This window comes from Pipistrellus kuhlii, unplaced genomic scaffold (assembly GCF_014108245.1).
Source record: "Pipistrellus kuhlii isolate mPipKuh1 unplaced genomic scaffold, mPipKuh1.p scaffold_m20_p_35, whole genome shotgun sequence".
Lineage (NCBI taxonomy): Eukaryota > Metazoa > Chordata > Mammalia > Chiroptera > Vespertilionidae > Pipistrellus > Pipistrellus kuhlii.
In genome coordinates, this window is record NW_023425535.1 from 1,822,834 (window position 1) to 1,838,924 (window position 16,091).

Sequence of the window (16,091 nt, forward strand, 5' to 3'; positions counted from 1 at the left end):
AACGGGCTTCAGGTTACCAAATTGGCTCCAATCCAGGAACTGGGCAAAGGGTTATATTATGAGCTGAATGTTTGTGTCTTCACCCAATTTGTATGTTGAACCCTTAACCCCCAACATGAGGGAATTTAAAGATGAGGCATTCTGGAGGTGATTACTAATAGATGTGGTACTGAGGGGTGTCCCAATGATGGGGTTAATGATGCTACCAGAAGAGAAGCAGAGAGCGTGGCTCCTCCTCTCCCTTTATGTGCACAAAGGGATCATGTGAGCTCAGTGAAGTGGCAGCCATGCCCAAGCCAAGAGAAGAGGCCTTGGGATGAGATCTACCATGCCGGCACTTGACCTTGGATTTCCCAACCCAGAAATGTGAGAAATAAATATCTATTTTGTTAGGACTACCTGCTGCTCTCCCACACTGCAGCAATATTGGAATAAATGCTCATGTATGATTCAACCCTGTCTCTGCTTAATTGGCTTAACAGGCAGCACAAACTCATTGTTTGTCCGGTTACACACCTGCTATGTGAGCGAGGTAACCTGGGACTTGGCTTCAACTCCTTCCAGGTACTACTTCTCTGGTCACTCTAAACACCTCGCCTATGGTCCTCAGGAAAATAGTGCTCAATTGTGTTAATTTTCTACTGCTGCACAACAAATTATCACAAACCTAGCAGCTTAAAACAGCACCATCCATTAGTCCCAGTTCTGTGGGTCAGAAGACTGGCATAGCGTGACTGGAAGAGACTGTAGCTGTTCAGAGTATCTAAAATCAAGGGGTTAACAGGACCGGATGCTCTGGGGGAAGTATGTGCTTCCAAGTACACTCTTACTGTTGACAGGCTGCAGTTCTTGTAGAACTATAGTCCTGTTTTTGTGTTGAAAGGCAGCTGGGGCCTTCGTTCCTTCTCTCATCTCCTCCCCCCCCCGCTCCCCCCCCCCCCAAATCTTCAGTGCTGCAGTGATGTTATAGAAGACCAGAGAAAAACCAAGCAAGGCTTAGAGAAATGGAGTTACACAGCTTTATTATGCCAGTCGACTCAGAGGAGTTGCCTCTCAAAGTCTGAGCAAAGCAATCTGGTGGATGCTTTTCCTTTATATCTTTTTGGCTTCTTTGTCCACAAATATGGATGGGACTTCTGGACCTTTCCGGGTGGGGAGGGGGGGCTTTGCAAAAAGCCCCATGCATAGGGATGGGGATTGTGAGACCATACCTAAGGGCTAGGTCTGGTGCCAGTACTGACAGCCTCCTCCGGGGGTTGTGTATTGTTTTATGATTTATGGCCTCTATAACATGTGAGCAAACAGGCAACAAATCTTGCTAGCCCAGACTGCAGGAAAGGGGCAATAGGTTATATTTTCCTATCTGGGTTACATTGCTCTGCTTGAGGAAAGTTCCCTTAGAGGGAACCACATGTTATAGAAAGAATTAGCCTTTAGCCTTCTCATCAACACGTTGGGAAGCTCCCCCTTCCCTTCTGCCGCCAGCCAGAGAAAACCCTCAGCTGTTAAAGGGTTTAGATAATTAGGTCAGGCCCAGGTAGCAAACTTCCCTATCTTAATTAGTGTCAACTGTGCCACATAACATAACGTGGTCATGGGATAAAATCCAGCATACTGCCCATGGACTATGCAGAACATGCCTGGCAGGAGTGGGGAGTCAGGGCATCACCTTGCAATTCTGCTTACCACACTGCCCCAGTGTCCAGCCTAGGCTAAGGACCCCTACCCTCATGACCCTAACCCCTGGGCATAATAGTGGGTGGAAAGTAAGGAAAACTCTTGGGCTTTCTCAACAGTTATAGGAGCTAGAGTGGGCATGGGATGTGTGGAGGCAGAGGGCTCAAGAAAGAACCAAGCAAGCAGCCAGCTGGATGGAGGATCTAGACCCAGGACAACTTGCACAGTCCAGTGAACTGTGTGAAAGAGAGGGAAGAGCAACTCTAGGGGCCCAGAAGTAACTTCCAGAAGTCCCCTGGAATTTGAATTAGAGCTGACAAGATGGTGAGGATGAAAGATGAATCAGAGGAGGGGCTGGAGACCAGGATCAGGACCAGGCTTTATTGAAGGAGAGTACCGATGCCAGCTGCCTTCCAGAGGAGAAAGAGGAAAAGGGCCTGGATACAGGCATCTTTTAAGGGGAGGAAAGAGAAGGGACGGGGCTTAGGGCACTCAGCACACTCTGATTGGAGGTTTCATGTAACGCACATGATTAGGGACCTAGGGACTTAGGAATTGGAGGCTTAAGGCATTTGGCAGGTGCTGATTGGTGGTTCAATGCTCAGGAATGTCCTGCTGCAGGTGGAGTTTACATCATTCTTCATCCATCAGTTGGAGGAAGGGAAGATCTATCAGAGGACTGGAAATAGGAGGAGCAAGGGGAGGGCACATTTTCCAGAATGCTCTAAGCAATGTAACAGTAACGAGTTGGCATGACCCATCTAATTCAATGCACCCACTTCTATGAAAAACGTTTCTTAATACCTTTACACACATGCACACAGTTTTAAAATATCAGTACAACAGAACCTTGGTTTTCTAACTTCATTTGTTTGAAGGCTGTTTGAGAAACGTTTTGTTCAAAAACCAAATTATTTTTCCCGTTAGAAATAATGTAAATTGAATCAATCCATTCTAGAACCCCAAATGATTCGTTTTAACCTTTCTTATGTATAGCACTTGTCCAATGTACTGTTTAATCTATGAGTAAACACATATTTTCTTAAATTTATCAAACTAACCCCTCCTAGTTTTAAAGGAATCATTTCCAGCCCCGGTCCAGGGGTGTCCTTCAGGTTGGCATGCAGCATATTCCCAGGTTCATATATCACTGCCTCTGAAATGCTATCACTGGCTTTTCCTTTATCCAAATAAACAAAAATTTTTCTATCTCTTCAATGGTCGGTGATTCTTATTTCCTTCACACCCTTAGCAACATCAGCACTCTTAATGACCTCTTTATGTTTTAAAATGGTGCTAATCCTACTTTGTCTGTTACCTGAGAGAAGCTTTTGTCAGCTGAGTTATCATCAAGAAAGGGTTGCCAGATCAAAACCCGAAATTTGATTTGACAACTGTGAACAACTTGGTTGAGAACCAAATTGTTTGAGATAGGAGATATGGGAAAAACAAGGTGTAACTGTATAATGCCATAGCTGAATAAAATGAAGGGGAAATAATTAATAATAAAATATTATTCATTTCAGCATGTAAATGCTTGGGCAGGGACAAAATGAATAGAAAAATGCTTGCATCTGTATGTGGAATCACATTCAGTGACAAGCTACAGTGCAGACTGCCTGATGCAGGTGCTTTACCTGAGAGGGAGGAATGCTGGCATTGAGATGCGGCTTTTAAAATGCTGACAAAGTCCCAGCTTACCTTGCTCACACAGCAGGTGTGTAACTGGACAAAAAATGCGTCCGTGCTGCCTGTTACTACTCAAGCCAATTAAGAAGAGGCAGGGTTGAATCATATATGAGCATTTATTCCAATATTGCTGGCAGTGTGGGAGAGCAGCAGGTTGTCCACAAAATTCTGTACTACAGCCCACCATAAACCAGCTGCTTATATAGGTAGAAGCACAAAGGAAAGTAGGCAAAAGGGCAAATGGGCAGTTTACAGATATGCAAAAGGTCTGGGGTTATAGGGGGAACTAGCCAAAGGATGGGCCAAATGGGTAATTAACAGGCCTGCAAGTATGCAAAAAGGGCTGGCAATTCTGGTGTCTGCAGCAAAGCTAATCTTTCCATGATGATAGGAAGCTCCTAATGGGGAGGGGGCTGCATTTCCAGGTGAGCTCTGGGGTCCCAAGTGTGGCTGCTAGCCAGGTGAGAATGTGCCTTCTTTAATCAGAATAAAATAATCCTGGTTAACCGAGCATGATTACTATTACAATGCTAGCTGGTGCCCCAACATTCTATTTCTGTCCCCTTTCAGTTGCATATCTGGAAAATACCTTAGTAAAATTGTGCCAAAAGAACTTCATGTTTACACGATTTCAGATCTCAGCCCAAATAATTATGGTCCATCTTTCTATGTGACTGTCCAGGAAAGCTTGAAAGTCAGGTGGGGTGTAGGACAGCTCTCCCTTTTGCATTCTGCGCACTGAGGCAGCTGCCCATTCCATACCTGTCATGTGGCCCCCTCACTGTGCCCACTACTCCACGAGACAGGACATCAGGGGCGCCTGTGAAAGCACACCAAGGACGAGCAGAGAATGCACAGGCTACTCATTTCCTCCCTCTTTTGGGAAGGGCCAGAAAACTGGAACAGTTTGTGTGGAAGTAGTTCCTAAGACACAACAAAATGGTGACTCCACCTACTGGCAAACTGCACCAAGCAGAGGAGCTCTCTGGGGCCCCACTGGCTGCCCCACACTTCTGCTAACCCAGGTACTCCCCTGCGACCTTTCATTATTTCCTACGACTGGGCTGCTCTCCACTCACTCATGCATTACTTTTAATTAAACCCTCTGATTTTATTTATGCTGCCACAAATGGATTAACATTTTATCAGCAAAGAACAGGAAGTATTAAAAAGCATCTTCAGGAGTCTGGGGGTCTCGCCAGACCTCTCTAAAATGAGGTGGGCTGTGGGTAGGCTAGAGGGGGCAAATCTTTGAAGCTTCACCACGTCACACAACCTTGGAGTAGCCAGTGGCTCTGAGCTCTATCTGCAGTACCTGGCAGTCCTAGTGGCTGTGGGAGAGGGCTGGGAATTGGCATTCTGTGTACCTGGAGGGAAAGGTCAGAGCCCTGGGGGCCAGCAGAGATCTTATTCCCTGATGGCAGGGGAAATGGCTCTTGACCCAGCAGCTATCAAACGGTGAGTGCTGTGCTGGAGTTAAGGACAGAGAGCAAGGAGGGCTTCTTGCAGCGCGAAGAAGAGTGCTGGGAAAGCTTATGAAAAGGCTGGACCCGGAGCCGACCCACAAAGGACTCAGACTATCACCATGCTGACCACCCGAAGCAGAGGCATGAGCAAAGACTCACATTCATTCCTCCACTGTCCAAGGGCCAGAGGCATTGCTAGCTCCAAATAGGAGGGTGAGAAAAATGAATGAGAATGTAACAGGCCAAATGGGGGAATTTTAATCCAGCAATGTGCAAAAGTGATCCTCCCTAATGCCACCAACATTGCTCTTTCAGGTTCTTTTTCTGTTTCTGAAAAGAAAACTTGATCTCTTGCCAGAAAATTTTATCCAGGTCAGGCTTAGTTAGCTTGGCTAGTATTTGAATACAGGGTTAAAACCTGCGTCCTTTCAGGTAAATATTCAGCTTATCTGGGTGTTATGATCCTCTGCCCAGACCTTCAGAAGCCTGAGCTGCTGGCAAAGGAGAGCCCGTGGCCTGCACTCTGTCCCAGCCTCCCCTCTCTGCCCAGGTCCTGTGCCCGTAAGGGCAGTGCGCTGGGATAGTGTGAAGAAGGATCCCACTTAGGAATCTCCTGCTCTTGGTGGAAGCAGGAATGAAGTCTCTTTTGCTTCCCTCTACATCTTCTTTGAATGCTGGCAATGTGTGTGGACACCGTGGATTCTACTGATCAGGTCTGATGAACGTGAAGTAATAAGTGTTTTAGGTGACTTAGTAAAATCTAAACAAATATGAGATCATATAGTATTGCCATTTTTATAGGTAAAAAATAGTCAAATATCAATGATTCTTTATGGTGCTGCCAAGTAGTTGCTGGAGGCCATGGTGCATTTTGGTGTGTCTGATGTGGTGTTGATGTGTCTCTGGAGTCACAGATCTGAGACTGACTCTGAGTGGAGGATCTCTACTGGGTGAACATTAAATCATTTTTTTTCAAATTGTTTTTCCGAGATATAATTCAGACATCATAAAATTCACTTTTAAAGAGTAAAGTTCAGTGGCTGTTAGGATGCTTGCAAAATTGGGTAACCATTGTCACTAATTCCAGAATATTTTCATCAGCCCTCCAAAAACCTCCACACTCTTCAACAGCCACTCTCCAACTCCCCTTCCCCCACGCCCTGGCAATTACTTATGTACTTCTGTCTCTATGCATTTGTCTCTTCTGGACATTTCATATAAATGGAGTAATATAGCATGTGGTTTTCTGTGTTTGGCTTTCACACTGCATGATGTTTTCATGTTGTAGTATGTATCAGTCCTTCATTCTTTTAATGACTGAATAAATTTCCATTGTATTAATATGCAACCTTTTGTTTATCCACTCATCCATTGATGGACTTTTGGATTTTTCCACCTTTTGGCTATTACAAATAACACTGCTATGACTCTTTGTGTACATTTTTGTGTGTGGATCTATGCTTTCAATTCTCTTGATTACATATGTAGAAGTGCTCTAGTGATATTTGATTAAAGTTCACCCTAATGATACCATTTTAATTTAATTAAGTTTTAAAGGTCTTTAAAGACCCTATCTCCAAATACAGTTACATTCTCAGTTACTGGGGTTTAGGATTTCAGTTGAATTTGGGGGGATGCAATCTAGCCCATAACAGATGGGCACAGCATCTTATCTCTTTTAGCCCTAGGAGTACTGTGCCATCCTCAATTGTTTTCCCAACCCCTGCCTACAGCTTTGTGAAAGTTATTAATTCTTACCTGACTGGAGTGGCTCAGTGGTTGAGCATCGACCTGTGAACCAGGTCACGGTTTGATTCCTGGTCAGGGCACGTGCCTGGGTTGTGAGCTCCATCCCTGGTGGGGGTTGTGTAGGAGGCAGCCAATCAATGATTCTCTCTCATCACTCTTGCTTCTCTCACTCTCTCTTCCTTCCTCTCTGCAATCAATAAAAAATATTTTTAAAAAAGTTATTAATTCTCCTTAACTCAGTTTAATGTACCACCTGTCCAAATTCTGACTGGTAGATAGGGACTCTCCAAAGTAGTACATATAAAAGGGGCCCTCATTCTTAAAATGGTTGGGGACCACTATATATTTGGGGAAAATTCTGCTTTCAGATTCAAGCATGAAAAACTACTATTGGCAGCTGTCACAAGATTTCCAAATGTCTTTCTATTCGCAGTATTTTATTCAAGACCAATAGAAGTCTCTATTCCCTCTTAAAAAACAAGTTACACTTTCATGTGGTATGACAGAAACATAGTACATCAGCTTTGCTAACAGAGATATGGTGCTATTCCTGAGCATTACCCAGTCCACTCCTGCCCCTGCCCCTTGTCCACTTCAGTCTTCTAAATGAGGAAGGCACTTTCCTTCCCAGGCCCCACAGATCCCTTCCAGTCCGCTGTCACTCGAGGGCTTTCTCATTCTGGCCCCTGGAAAGTCCACCCTCCCGGCTAGAATCCCTGGCTGACCACTGGCTGCCACTGGGTTCAGCTTGGGCCCACCAGGGCTACTCCTGCTTCAGGTGATTTCAATTTCCCTCTTTTGTTTGAACCTGTGTGTTGGCCTTTTGTTTCTTCAAATGCTCCAACCTAAAATTCTCACCTGGCTCAAAATCCTCCTTCTCTTTGATCTGAGGGCAGATATTAAATTATTGAGTCACTAATGCAATCAAGACATTCCTGTAGGTCCACTATGAGCACACTCTGACCCCGCCCAAGGTGTGTGTGTGGGGGTGGAGGGATGGGTGGGGAGGGGGACGGCAGACAGCGGAGAACCTTCTCCCAAGTTCTCCTTGCTCACAGCTGAGCCAGATGACCAGGGGAGGTCAGCCTGCACGTGGCTATGAAATGGGCAGCACTTCCCACGCTAGCCTTTTTTTTGGGGTGTGAACGGTTGTGGGCGTTTACATTCGCACGGTCTACTCTCATCCCTCGCTCTCTAAAAACGTGTCTTTTAATGCTCACAACCGTCTTCCTACACCTACAGAGGCATTTTTATCAGGAATGAAGCGCCAGCAACTAGGTACGCGCGGGATCCTCATCCACATCCGGGTCAAAGGTGGAAAGACGGAGCCGCACGGGGCCCTCAAACCGCCCTGACCGCCTTCCCAGTCCGCCCGGCGCCGCCCTGGCCCCGCCCCCGCAGGCCGCGCGCGTCACCGTTGGGGGCGGAGCTAGCGGCGGGTCCCCGCGCATGTGCCGTGGCGGCTGCCAGTCGGAGTCCTGGCTGCGCGCGCGGCGGCAGCGTCTGCGTGTAGCTGCTGGCGGCCTCGCGGCCCTGGGTGAGTGTCGGCGCGGCCGGGCCGAGCGTCGGGCGGGCAGTGACTGGGCCTCGCTCGTGCTGCCAGGCAGCCGGGCCCCGCGGGCCCCCAGCCCCGGCCTGTCCGGGGGCCGGGCGCGCCTCCCGGGCCGCCCACCTGCGGTCGGAAGTGACGCCGCGGCGCGCGCCCGAGTGGCAGGTCCCCCAACGGGCGGGCCGGCGGGTGAGCCGGCGACCGAGCCTCACTTCTGGGCCTGGAACAGGCCCCGCGCGCAGGGTCTGTTCGGCCCAGTTTGATCCTTGTTGAATGTCAGAGCCGTTTGTTGTTTGACCCAGAGGATCGGGCAGAATGCAGCCGGGCACTCCGGGCGTTGGTATCCCTGCCGAGCAGGAGGGCAGAGAGCAGGAGGGCAGAGCCGTCCGCACGGGAAGCTGCGAGGTGGTTTCCCACGGAGCGTCTCCCGTCACGGCTGCCACCCTGTCCCACGCCGCGTCACTTCTCACCCGTGTCTCCCAGCTCCTTGTGCGCCGTTTCCTCCAGTCTGCTATCGGCACAGCAGTCCACAGACATCACTTGGACCATGCTGTCATCACCGTGTTCAAAACTCTTAAGAGTCTTGCACTTGGAGTCAAGTCCAAGCTCGCGTTACCCACGCCCGTGCCGTCTGGTCCTCGCCCACCCTCCTCTTCACTCCCCCCGCCTTCAGCCTCGTGTGCCTGCTACCAGGCTCCAGCCCCGAGTCCCCGCCGCCCACAGAACTGATGCTGTGAGGGGAGGACAACGAAGATACTGTTTCCCCAGATGACTTGAGCCGTGCGGAGCGTTAGATGTGCACAATGGATGTAAAGTACACGCTGACTGTGCCCATTCCTAACACGTTCCAAGTGCATTAGCCCTGACCAGCCTTAGGAATTACACATGCTGTTCTTTGCAAAAACGTTTCACTCCACTTTTGGCCGATTAACTCGTTCATTCTTCAGATACTGGCTTAAACAGTGTCAGTTAGGTCCCTCTGTTACTTTGTCATAAAGAATCCTGTCCTTTCCCCTTGCAACAACAGCTACTACAGTGGCGCGCGCGCGTGCGTGCGTGCGTGCGTGCGTGCGTGCGTGCGTGCGTGTGTGTGTGTATGTGTATACTATACTAGCATATATTTTATATATACATATACAAATATGTCTCTGGTACAGTGTTCTCAGTAGGTTATCTCCCTCCTCCCTTCCCAGCTATGACACGTTAATAGTTTTTCCTGACCTAGTTTTCCTCTCCCAACTCATTATTACAGTACTAGAGGCCTGGTGCACGAATTCGTGGGGATCCCTCTGCCTGGCCTGTGGGATTGGCTGAAACCAGATCTCTGACATCCCCTGAGGGGTCCCAGATTGCGAGAGGGCGCAAGCCAAGGGACCCTGTGAGTACACCATCAGGCTGGGAGGGACCAGGAGGGCTTCAGGGTGTGTGAGGCCCATCTTCCTCAGTCCAGATGGGCAGGACCCCAGCAGCAAGCTTACCTACTGATTGGAGCATCTGCCCCCTGGTGGTCAGTGCACATCATAGCGAGTGGTTAAGTGTATGGATGACTGGACTTAGCATATTAGGCTTTTATTATATAGGATCATTTCAGCTGTTGCACTTCCATAGGCAAACTCTTAGACTCTAAGGCTTAGAGGGTAGGCTACCCACTGGTGGCTACTCACTTCTCAACTCCCTATAGCCTGGTTTTTGTCCCCATTGCTCAACTGAAACTTTTTTTTTTAAACTAAGATAACCAGTACCTGCTAATTTCCAAATCCACGGGACTCTAGTTTCCTTATGTGAACTTGCCATTTCATTTTCCACTTTTAACTATTCCCTGTTCTTCCTTTTCTGTTAGAAGTTTTCTGCAAACATTATTCAACCTTTCCTTTATTACCTAACATAATTACTTAATGTATTATTTTATATTATTATGTAAATATTTGAATTTTTGTGTTTTTTTTTACTGAAAAACAAATCTTTGCATACATACAAATAAGAAAAATGAAAACAATTGTTAAATTTCAGCCAGTATTTAGAATCTTGCCTCTGTTGAAAGTGGAGACTAGTTAATGATAGAGCACTAAGCTAATTCTTTCTCCTGAAAATAATCAAGCCAAAAAAAGGAGGAACTTTCTTCCTCTGTTGTTCACTTTTAACCTCTAAAAGAATCTGTGGTCCCTGTCATGTCTTTCTCTTGAGCCCAGATTTGCATTCTGACTGCATCCTGACCCATACCTGGCATTTATAACTTCCCACCAGCCCCTCTGCCTGCTTCCGTCTGCTTCCTTTCAGAGATTTCATTTTTGTGACTGAATTCACCAGTGACTCAGTAGTCCAGACCAGACTTGTTATTTATGACTCCTCTCTGAACCTGACTTCCTTTCAGCATATATTGAGCTCCTCTGTATCACACCCTGGGCCAGGTGTTCAAATCTTGTATGTGTCTTTTGAACATCATACCCAATGCATCGTCACTTCCTCTGTGTCCACATAGCCTCTTGTTCATCTCTATGGATCCATCCTGCTGTGTTGTTTTTGACACTCTTTCCTGCTAGAGAGGGAGCCACTCAGGGCAGGGTGCTGCCAAGCTCCTGGCATCTGTATCCCAGTGCTTGGCCTCTGGGATCTTTTTGTCTGATGAGGAAGGAGTGGGGCTTATTGGGGGTACTTGTGGTCATTTCATAGAAATAAGTTCAATGCTGAAAGAAACCTTAGTTTATTCCCAGTTAAATGAAAAGCAAGGCTGTCTCTTGGTCATTGTGTTGCTTTATAATCTAGTTATTAGAGTTATGCAGGCAATACACACTTCCTCCCTGTTCCTTCTGCTTCCCCTCCCAACTACTGTAGGTTTAGTGTGTACCTCCAGATCACGTTGAGTGTGTTCCATACACACAGATGCAGTTTTTTCCATAAATGTGTTTATACTATGTGGCTTTTCTCACTTTACAAGACTTATACCAGTATCACTGAATATACCTAATGGCTACATTAATCTATTAAAACATGCTACAATAAACATAACTGCATATATTCATTTCTCTGGAATAAATACCTAGTCATATGCATTTTAAATTTTAATAACTATTGCAACTGCCTGAAAACGTGGCAGTTTACTAATTTATATTCTCACCAGCATTGTGTGAGGGTGTATCTTCCTGGTCTATACTGGATATTATTTGGCTTTATGTTTTTGTCAATCTTAAGGTGAGAAATTATATCACACATTGAAATAGAGTTGTTTTTTGAGAATATTTTTATTTTTCTCAGATTCTGATTTGAGTGGTGTTAGATTATCTCTTGTTTCTGTTTATTGCAGTAAATAAATATTCATTCTCAAAGTTTCTAGTGTCAGATTTTTATAGAAGCTCTCTTCTTACATCACAAATCTAAATCTATACATCATGGTTGATCATGCCACTAACATAAGTCATTCATGCCATAGCGTAGTGGAGAGGCTAACGTGGGAAGCGCCAGTGAGATGGAGAAGACTCTGGGTGTCACTCAGGACTTTGGTTGTCAGCTTTTTTAGCTGGCCACCCAAATGTCCTTTGTCAGGGACACTGCGTTTTTTTTCTTTTGGTTTTTCTTATTATCAGAACTCAATAAGATAAAAGCTTTTCAGAAAAGTAATACTTGGAAACATGTTTGTGTAATTGGAGGATTATTACTTGATCTTTTGAAAAATCAATCTGTTTCATAAAATATTCAGGAAACCATGTAGCTATCCTTTCTATATAACAGAAAAGGCTTATTGAAAGTTTATTTTTGTTTGTTTTGTTTTTACTTTTAGGTAGTCTGTAAAAGATGACAGATGAGAGAATTCCCAACTCAAGTCAAACTCAGGAGCAAGACTGCTTACAGAGTCGGTGTGTCAGTGATGGTGAAAAAATGACAGTTGAGCAAGAAAATGACGGTGACGCAGAGGTGGAGGAGAGCCTCCCCTCCTGTTCCTCTGCCAGTGGGCCCTCCAGCTCCACGGAGGGGTGTCCGTGGGAAGCTGCGAGGAGAAGGCCTGCGCTGCTGCACATAGACAGGCACCAGATCCAGGCGGTGGAGCCCAGTGCGCAGGCCCTGGAGCTGCAGGGGCTGGGTGTGGACGTCTATGACCAGGACGTGCTGGAGCAAGGTGTGCTGCAGCAGGTGGACAGTGCCATCCAGGAGGCCAGCCATGCCGCCCAGCTCGCGGATGCAGAGAAGGAGTACCAGTCCATCCTGGATGACCTTGCGTGAGTGTGGACCATCTTCTCTCTAATTGCAGAGTTTGTGTTTACAAGGGAGGAGAAATTCAGGTGCTAGCTGTAGTATCCCAGAAATATTAGGAGATTTATAGGATTTCTCATATGGAGGGTAGAATCAAAAGGGCAGTCATTGACCTTGTGTTTGAACCTCAGCCCTTCCCCTCCAGAGCAGTATGCACAGCTCAGCTGCCTGTCTGTGCATAATGCAGAGGAGTGACCCGAGCTCACAAGCACATGTACAGAATCACTCTCAGGAGACGTGTGCTCACAGTTCTTATGTGTCCTGCTCGAGAACTCAGGAGCACACCTGCCCCCTCACATTTCCTCTATCTTGTAGTTTCTTTCCCTTAAAATGAGTATATCCTTTAGTTATTTTTCAGATTTTGCATTTCTAGAAATAAGGAAAAATATCTCTCTGCTCTTTCTTTCCTACTTTTGACTGTAAGGGAAGATGAAGTCCCATGGGGATTTCATTTGTGTGTTAGAGGAGACTTGGGCGCTGATGAGCATAACGCATGAACATGTTGGTAGAGAAGGGGAAGACTCTGGCTGGGCTAGGAGGGGGCAGGATTGAGTGCTCACGCCATTGCTAGTCTTCTCTCCCTTGGCCAGTGTTCCAGGCAGTGTCAGGGAAGGTTGATGGAAGGGTGGTGCAGTCTTAGCTGGGGGTGGTTGTGGGAGGGGAGGAGAAGGAGGAACATGGAGCTGTTGGTTACCCGCTGGGGAGGGCTGAAGTACAGGTGGCTATTGGCACTTAAAGGACATGCTTTCTATTAAGTTTTTTGGTATGTTCTTTTGGTCTCTTGAGTTGCAGATGTTCTCAAATAGTTGTAGTCTGACCTTCAGGTGTGAGCACCTCAACTCTTTGTAACGAACACACCTTTTACATTTGACCTTAGAAACGTGTCCACTGCTTACAGAGGTGGCAGGCACAGTGCTGCAGAGCCTCAGGCCCTGGCACCAGGTGGGTGGTGGCGTGGGGTCCTCAGCTTGCCGGTCACTTGCATTGATAACATCTTTTTATGCTAAAACCCAGAAAGCATACAACAGCAAGTTACACAAATGTCAATATTGAATTTGTGTTTTGAAAATTAAGAGCTATAATTCTGTGGTGTCTAATTTAGGAGCAGTGTATTAAAGTTGATTTTCCCCCCTCCATAATACTACAGCAAATACATTTTCTGGTCATGTGAAAGAAAAAATATTGCCACAGATGTCTGACTTATCCAAGAAAATGTTTAAGCATTTTTAGTACTTTCCAAGCTTTGAGAGACTTTCATAATGGGCTTTTAGAATCCATCTATGGGGTTGTTGACAATAGGGACTCGGGGTATATGGGAAATCTCTGCACCTTCCTCTCAATTTTGCTGTGAACCTAAAACTTCTATAAAAAGTAGTCTTAAAAATGTATTCATCTTTTCATATAAAAGGACAACTTATTGCACATTGTTTTAGTAGTCTCTTGAATAAACTAATCACTTAAAAGCTTATAGGATAAATTAATCAGCTTACAAAGTGGAATGAGCTGATTTAAAGAAGCAGATAAAAAAAAAAAAAGACACTAGTCATCTTAAACTTCTAACAACACTTCAAGTTCTATTTATGGCCAAGAAGACTATGCATTTTGGTTTAGTTTCTTTTATCTTAGTTAATAAGAAATAAGAGAGCCATGTTTTTTAGTATTTCAATCTTTATATTGTACTATTAGAAATGTTACCAGGGTGGAATATATACATTTTATCTTATTTTTCAGGTCATGTACGACATCCCTAAGGCAAATCAATAAAATTATTGAACAACTTAGCCCTCAAGCTGCCACCAACAAAGACATCAACAGGAAACTAGATTCTGTAAAACGGCAAAAATATAACAAGGTGATTTCAAAATAACACTTGAAAAAGTCATCATTTAGACATTTAATATTTAGGAAGGATTTGAAAAGTACTTATAAGATTTGAAACAAATATTTATAATAGAAAATTTTGAGTTTTTATGTATGTTTAATTTTTCAACTGTTTCCCTTTAATATCCTTTGTTAGAATATTTTTAAAAATACATACAGACATACTCCCACACATACATACATGTTTGAGAAAAAGTTTTTTGGCTTTGCATGCCTTCTTACTGGTGTACTTTCACAGCCTTCCTTGCCTCACTATTTTCTTTTACCTAAATTAGCCTCCTGCTTGGTGTGCAGGCCTCTACTCAGTCTCCTTATTTTTTATGAACTTTCTTTTTTTTCCTGCTTAGCTCCTGCTTGCATTGATTGTTTACACTCTTTCCTGTGATACAGAAGCAGTGAACACGTGCTCACTGTTCTGAGAGGCTGGCCTCAGGTATTACAGTCATCATCCAGCCACACTGCGTCTGCATTTAGAGTCGTAGAACTTAAGGGTAGGGATTATCTGTTACTTAGGACATTTTATGTGTGTGTGTGTGTGTGTGTGTGTGTGTGTGTGAGAGAGAGAGAGAGAGAGAGAGAGAGAGAGAGAGAGAGAGATTTGAAACACTTTTAGAAATACATTGCAGAAGATAGGAATGACTAATTTTGATCATTTTATTTCTGCCATTTGATCATTTTATTTATGACTAACAGATATCCTTGTGCTTGCAACTGATTCATTGTAATGAGTAGAGTCTGTGCATCTTTCACTTAAGCTGTGCTAGTGGGGATGTGTGTAGACTCAGTTCCTCCTTTTGCTTTCCAATCACCAGTCCATTATCTGCACCACCCCATCTTCTCTCACCTCCGGAATAGCAGCCCCAGAGTCACAGCTAGTAGTGGCTTGAAGCAGCTGTTGGTCTTCCCAAATCAGAAAGGCAGCATCTGGCCTCTGTGGGAGCGTGTGGTATAATGTGCAGAGACCTTCTCTGACCTTGGGCTTCGGTAGGCAGGAGTTTCAAGGAGAGGAGAGGCTCAGACCTTAGAACTTTTCAGATAATAGCCCAGCTCAGTTATATATCCCTGTCTTTCTTTAACAGCTCTTTGATGTTTAGAGATAGACTGTTCAGAGAGAAAGGCTGTTTAAAATAAGATTTTGCTGAGAAAAACTGCAAATAAATTACATGTCATTGTAATGTGACCTTTATATTCATGATTTTCCTTGCCCCACATTCATGTTTGGTATTTAAACATTCTTGACTTTGGGAAGAACTGAGTACCACAGGCCTTGTTAATTGAGGAGGCTGTAGGAATATCCCCATATCTGAGCTTTGATTATAGAAGGTGACAAGACAGAGGAGTCTGTTGTGATTGGGGTAAAAAGGGATATCGAAATATATTTTCCCTTTAAAATTTTGTGTTGGGTAGAATTCTATAAAGAACAATCATAAATATGGTAAGTTATCAAAGGGGACTGACTGAACTTTTGAACATTCACGTTTATGTTTCTTACCCTCCAACCTATTGACCTCATAGCCCATTGGCTGTTAAGGTCCGAACACAGAGGAGTGTGGTGATTTACCCAGTTGTAATGGGGGAACCAAGTAGAGCAGTGCCACCCCCAAATCAGCGGAGCGTCAGTACACGTGAACCTCAGTTCTGGGCCTGTTGAAAGCTATGTTGGGAGGGTGAGTGGGACAGGGATGCGTGCCTGATGGAAATGCTTTGAGTCCTACTTCCTGCTAGAAATGTGGCAGCGGCTCAGATAAGGTTCTCGATATTAATAGTAATATATGAAATTTCTGTTTTATTTTTCTCTTGATTAAAGTTTTAAAATTTTGTAACGCTGTCTTTTG

At 45.0% G+C, this 16,091-nt stretch overlaps 1 protein-coding gene across 7 annotated transcripts in view; it reads left to right on the forward strand.

Annotated features, from left to right (window-relative positions):
* Positions 1 to 7,993: 7,993 nt before the first annotated feature.
* ERCC6 (ERCC excision repair 6, chromatin remodeling factor) overlaps positions 7,994 to 16,091 on the forward strand; it is a 75,121-nt gene continuing 67,023 nt past the window's right edge. For 3 of the 7 annotated variants that reach the window (XM_045570683.1, XM_045570684.1, XM_036461210.2), the window contains exons 1-3: positions 7,994 to 8,118; positions 11,906 to 12,341; positions 14,107 to 14,227. In XM_045570683.1, coding sequence (XP_045426639.1) covers positions 11,920 to 12,341; positions 14,107 to 14,227 — 543 coding nt within the window. In that variant the 5' untranslated portion in view covers positions 7,994 to 8,118; positions 11,906 to 11,919. Of the gene's footprint in view, positions 8,119 to 8,683; positions 8,945 to 11,905; positions 12,342 to 14,106; positions 14,228 to 16,091 lie in introns of those variants that run through there. The other 4 variants (XM_036461206.2, XM_036461208.2, XM_036461207.2 and 1 more) reach the window with 4 other exon arrangements.